We start from the raw sequence: 6533 nt of genomic DNA, 5'->3' as shown, positions 1-6533 counted from the left end.
TGGAATACTTGCGTATCATGAAAATCTAACTATTCACTTCAAACATTTAAAAAAATAAACTTCTCAAAAATGGCACTCTGTCGTGCATCTTGAAGATCAGCAATGACAATTGTACTGTTACTACAAGAGATGGCAATCCGAATGCTGTAAGACGAGCACCTTGAGAACATCTTCACTGTGCCTCCCAAAGACTCTGATGCATGCCTCCCTCGCCTGCTCTGATAATAAACTTTCCTCCCCAAACCAATGCTTGGTTCCTTGTAACTTCTCGGCTACCATAACCAAGGTTCGAATGTCCCCAGGTACAACATTTTGAATGGCCTTAACAACTTCTTCGCCAGAAGGAACGCACTCCTTCAACGTTGTGGGGAAGAAGTCGTCCGACTGTGTTCCTGCAGGATATGCAGAAACAAATGACGCATGAATCCAATTTCTCTCTTATTCCGTTTTCAACAACGCGGAACTCCTGATAATCTCCTCTCCCTCTATAAAAAGCTTTGCAAATTCTGCACACGCCCGAAGATCCGCGTCAAAACCCTCTGGAGACCTTGCAACAATGATTTCCTCCAATGATTTGTCATGCAATTCCTCGAACCGTCCGTTTATAGGCTCTAGGGTTGCCTTCAGAGATAGCTCCAGAATGCATCTCCTACACTTGCACTTGAAACCCGAGCTTTCGCACATGGCTTGGCGCTGCGGCAATGGGACCAGGGTATCAAAATAGGAAATGGTGATCTCCTTTTCTCGTTTGATGGGCTTGCATGCATGAATAAACATAGCGCTTCTCACTTGCAACCTGCTCGAGTTCGGCAGGCATGAATGGTTGATGAAGGATGGCAGCAGCCAGAGACCGCTAAAATTGTGGCCTCGCTAGATGAGTTCGGCTTCAGAAATTGAAGCATATGTCTGTTCGGCTCGACCGACTGAATTCCGACTTATAATATCACGTATACGGTTAACATCTACCTGCAATTTTTCTTTTCCTGCTATAATTTGGCCCTCCATCTTAAACAGATCAATGGGTGGAACGTCCAGGCCACGACGCACAGAGTAGTCGTCTAAACTATAAAGCTGCTGGAGCAATCTCTGCGATTTTCTGGCAGCACTAACGACGGCGGCAACAAGATCTTCTTGCAACGGAAGATTAATGTTTCCCCGGTGATCCACATTAATCCCGACCAAGTCATTATCATAAGCTACTGCAACAGTGTTGCTTACCAACAAAAGCTGCCCCATGGTTATTTCTCGTTTGGCGTAAAGCCCCCGGCCGCGGCCGTCTTTGGTCATCTTGATCTCTACGGGGCCAATAAAATCAGCCACCAGAGGGGGAGAAGATGCATGTCCCAGCAAGTAGTCCCAGCAAGTAGTCCGAGATGTCATACTTGCCATTCCAGCTCTGGGAGTACAGAGTCTTGGCTTGGCGAAGCGCGTCTTGTATTTCGAATTGCTTGGGGCTGGCCTCGTTAGCTTTCTCCAAACATTCGCATGCCGCCGCATACTGCAGCCCAACCAGAGCGCGGCCTTTCCTATAGAGGGCTTTGAGATTGCTGGGATCGATCCCAAGAACCTTGTCGGAATCCTCCAGCGCTAGCTCAAATTTCTTCACCCGAAGCCTTGTCTCCGTCCGGTTGGAATAGCGTGCAGGAGGCTGGTGTTGATATTATTATTGTCATTGGAACCTAGAGTTTTCATCCATGGTGATCCCAAAACAATGTCACTATTGTTAAAAGATAGGGTTTGCACGGTGAATTGTGAGGTAAAAGTATAATCTCCAGTATTTAGGTGTAAATTGCTTATATCGTATTGTTTTCCAAAAATAATTGCTTCAACTATATTTGATTCAGAAATCACCAATTGATTAGCACATTTAGGACTAACATAATTACTTCTTTCAGTAGGACTGATAGATATTATGATGTCTCTTCCTGCGAGTGATCCTTTGATGTTAAATAGTGTCCGAACACATGTACTACGGGTTTTAGGAAACCTTTCATTACTAGTCTCCATTTTTCTTTGATGTTTTTACGTAAACAATATGTCAACTGGAGCTATTTTTATTATAAAATATCACTTATTTCTCCTATATATATTTTTCAAATATTCTCCTCTTCTTCTTTTTTTTGGTTTGCTCTTTTAATAAAAAATTTATATAATAATAATTTATATATATTATAAAATTATAATTATATAAAATTTATATATACTTTTTTGAAACCCACTTTTCCTTTTATATGTAACTATATAAGGCTTATATAGTATCCTTTTTTATAATTATAATAATATATTTTCTCTGAAAATTTGAATGAGACGTGACTCTTGGTACAGTCACAATCTTTAGATTTGAACGATTAAAATTATTTAGATCACACTTTTTTTTCTCTAATGTCATCAAAATATCTTTTACTTTTAAAATACCATGGGCTATTACCATGGGTTGTTTCTAAAACCTCCTGTAAAAAGTAATATTTACCTTTCACGTAAGAGCTTTTGTATTCTTGTTTCTTTAACTTTTAAAATACCATGGGCTATTACCATGGGTTGTTTTTAAAACCTCCGTTAAAATGCTCTGCACGTAAAAGGTAAAACGTATTCCTTTTGTTTTTTGGTTTTTTTTCTTTAACTTTTTAAAATACCAAGGGCAATTACAATGGGTTGTTTTTAAAACCACGGGCTTCTCCACGTAAAAAGCTTTAAATATACTTGGTATGAGATTTTGTATCCATTTTGTTTTTTGTTTTTTTACTTTTTATTTTCTTCCTCTTTTTAAAATTTATTTACTTATATTTTCTTTTGGTTAATTTTTTTTTTAATGACCAAAGGCCTAAAAATGGAGAATCTCCCAATATATAATGAAACGCTTCAATTATGACAGCAACAAGGTTGATGATAGGTTGATAGCGAAAGGCCTGGTGATTAGCCAAACATGGTTCTGATACCAAATGAAGCGAACAAAGTTCCTTCTATAAATTAATTACTCCAGAATACTTGGAATATCAAGATATCCATGAGGATACAAATATTATATATTAAATATGAATAAGAATGATAATGATAACGATTTACAATGAGAACAAGAGGCTTGCTTATATATCACGCAAGTGTCTCTTCATGAAGAGTCATGTCCTACTAGACATGCCTCTTCAACCTAATTATTAGCTTAACATAACTATTATTTATGATTATTATCTTTTACATTATATTTATATTATTTATATATTTTATATGTTACATTGTATTAATTAAAGAAAAGATATTTGTTGAAAATAATTATTTATATATATGGGTAAAATAGTCTTAAGGGTTCGGTTAAGTGGTTTAGAGTTGTGAAGTTTTTGATATTGTTGTTAGTGGTTGTTGATTATGGGTTTAGATAATCAAAGTAAGTTTTTTTACCATCCATGAAATGTGTGGAATTAATCTTGATTTGTTGTACTTTTATTCTAAATAAAAATAAATAAAAATAAATAAATAAATATATATATATATATATATATATATATATATATATATATATATATATATATATATATATATATATATATATATATATATATATATATATATATGAACAACTATAGTATGCAGCATTGCTACTTAGTATATGTCCCATGCAAAAATAATTAATAACATAAATTTTTAAAATAATACTATTATTATGTAAAAAATTGTCTATATTTATTGGGATTTTGTAACATGTTTTTTAGGTAGATTATTATGTTGAGTAGCAAATTTACTTTTATATGTGCTATGTTAAATGGAATGAGGAGCAGTTCAACTTTTATATTGATCTGTTTATCTTTTAAAAATTTATAGTTGACTTTAAAATTAGATTATTATTTTAAAATATATTTGTCTATTAGAAATATTTTCTATTTGATATGAAAAATATACATGTTTAGTATTTCAAGAATTTCTTAAACTCCACAACAAGGTTTGAAGTCATTACAACAAAGTTTACCATGTTATTTGTGTAGATTAAACCTAGGCTAGCAGGATAACAATAATTCCTCCCAACCACCCAACATTAACCCAATTTATGTTAACTTCAAATCTATAAGTGTCGAGAGGGATCAAATCTATCTATAAGTGTTTAGAGGGATCAAATCTATGAGGATGTAAACCTCTTTTAAAATGCAAAACTTGAAGAAAGGTTTGCACATACAAAGATTAGACTTGCCTAATTTTAATCATGGTTGACACACAAAATTTGTAGAAGATTATGTATATGTCTAATATTAATCTATTGATTGTAAATTTACTCACTTTACTCACCAAAATAGAGTAAAATAATAAGGAAAAATAATAATAAATTATGTTTTTCCTATCATTTCTCTCCACTTCCATTCTAGTTTTCTATGTTTTCCTATTATTTCTTACATTTCAACCTCTTTTAATACTTTATCAAAATATTGAAATGAATTTAATGAAGTTTGAAATTCCTGGATTGGAAGCATGGGCATCCTTGCAATGTAGTATAATGCTTACCTAGTAGTATAATTAACATAAGCTTGTCAAAAACGAGATACTAATGTGTTTGATTATTTATTTGGTTATATAACATTTAATTTTGTGATAAGATGTATATAAATTTTCTTTTATGAGTTAAACAAGGAAATATAGCTAGTGTTCGTTGCCACTTAGTTTAATTATTGAACATTGAATGGTATGAATTAACTTCGACAGTTGAACAAGTTCAACATTGTAGATGGAATAAACTCTAGGTTTAATTAATACAAAATACAATGATACATGTTAGCACATGTTAAACCATTCATAAAATGCATGAGTTTTTTTTTTTTTTTTAGAAAGCATAACATAAATTTGCATTTCAAATACTTGAATGAGAGCATAATCTAAGAAATTATAGTACTTTGACTAAACAAAATTTAGTGCTTAAAGCAAAAGTCAGAGTTCTTTCTCATCGATTTCAAAGTATATCAAAATTTTGCATTAGAGATGTTTGAAAGAAAACTTGATACCATATGCACTTAAGTGAGAATGTAATATGTTGTAAAGACAATGAAGAAAGATAATTTAAGAAATAACAATACTTTGACTAAACAAAATTCGGTGCTATCTATTAAATAAGTGAATTTCTTGTGAATGAGTAGAACAATTAATTTTTCAAATTAACAAAAAGTAAAACTAAAACATAAGGGAAATAAGGAAAATTGAATATGAAAAGATACATCAAATTCATATTATATTAACAAGAAAATTGCAAAAATGTTTCAAAATATTTATGAATTTTAAAAAGTAAAAATATTGTTGTGGTAATATCACTATTAACAAAAAGGGGCATTCTTCTTTTTGACATCAATGTTTTTGTGCATGAATATAGTAATGATCATTCTTCTTTCAACATTGGCATTTAAGATCTATAATAATATGGAGTATTTTTTATGAATTTTGATCATCCGTGCACGAGGAAAAATAATACAAAATGTTTATTAATGCTTGCATAATTAGAAAATTGTAGCATTTTGTTATATCACTAAAAACTAAAGGTGAAAGACTGAGAATGATACCTATTTTGTTTGTTGGTGTTGTCAACATCCAAAATCTCATTGTCATCATTGAGAGTGAAAAGACAATGAATCTGTAAATTGCGCAACATATAGATTTTTTATTTTTTATTTTTTTTTTTGCAAATATTCTTGGTAAGACATTTGAGCTAATTCAAATAGTTGTTTCTTAGAAATAATCTGTTTCTATATCAACAACACAAGGCATTGTTATCACGAGTTCTTATAATGCAGTTGATAAAATGTAGAAAGAGAAAAAGGGGTTTGTTGTTTGCACTTAATGCAAAATATTGACATATCTTCTATCATTGTAGATGATGACATTGGGAAACTGCAAAGTGCGCAGACAAGTTCAAATGGTGTAGAGTATGCATTTGCAATGATAAGTATTCCTTGCACTTGTTAGAAAATAAGACTAGTCAAGAAATGTATAATGAAAAATAAGTAATAGTGGAATGAAAGATAAGTAGATTATTGGGTATGTACTTCCCTAGATCTATCTATCGATTATTTTTTTGAGGTCTTCTTGTATCTCAATGTTCAAATGTGTTATGAATTTGGCCTATGTTGTACGAAATGGTTTTTCCTTGAGGTCTTCCTTTTTGTTATGTTTTTGAAGAGAATAATTGGCATATCTCCACTTTGTTTCTTTTGTTCCATTTCATTGTAGATAGGTGTGAAGTTTTCAAATAGTTGTAGCTATGACATAAAGTACCAAAAAAAAGTAATTTTTGGTATTGGATATAAACAATAAGTTGAATTGAGTAAGGCTAATGGGTGAGTGGCACAAGGGTGAGCATTTTACCAATGCCTTATCATCTTCAGATCTTCCGTTTGTAATTTGTAGTGTAAATTGCATTCCAACTTTTTGAATTGTTGTTACAAGCACTGCAATTGTTCCAATTCAGAATGCTTCTATGATTTCTCCCCACTCTTTTATTGTTGTATTCGGAACAAATTTGTATTCTGCATAAACTATGTCGATGTTTTCTTAGTGCTTGTATGGTC

The 6533-nt window shown here is 32.0% G+C and overlaps 1 protein-coding gene across 1 annotated transcript; it reads right to left on the bottom strand.

Annotated features, from left to right (window-relative positions):
- Nucleotides 1–870: 870 nt before the first annotated feature.
- LOC149196019 (uncharacterized) lies at nucleotides 871–1497 on the bottom strand. Its single transcript, XM_089408111.1, has one exon. The coding sequence runs from the start codon at nucleotides 1495–1497 to the stop codon at nucleotides 871–873; it is 627 nt and encodes a 208-aa protein (XP_089264237.1).
- Between the last annotated feature and the right edge of the window lie 5036 nt (nucleotides 1498–6533).

Source organism: Pinus tabuliformis, chromosome 2_2 (assembly GCF_031772625.1).
Source record: "Pinus tabuliformis cultivar Carrire ecotype Pingquan chromosome 2_2, CPIR1, whole genome shotgun sequence".
Lineage (NCBI taxonomy): Eukaryota > Viridiplantae > Streptophyta > Pinopsida > Pinales > Pinaceae > Pinus > Pinus tabuliformis.
This window is presented reverse-complemented; position numbering and strand designations above follow the sequence as displayed.

Excerpts from the sequence above, each read along its gene's own strand:
- LOC149196019 (XM_089408111.1), bottom strand. The coding sequence starts at position 1,497 with ATGCGGCGGCATGCGAATGTTTGGAGAAAGCTAACGAGGCCAGCCCCA.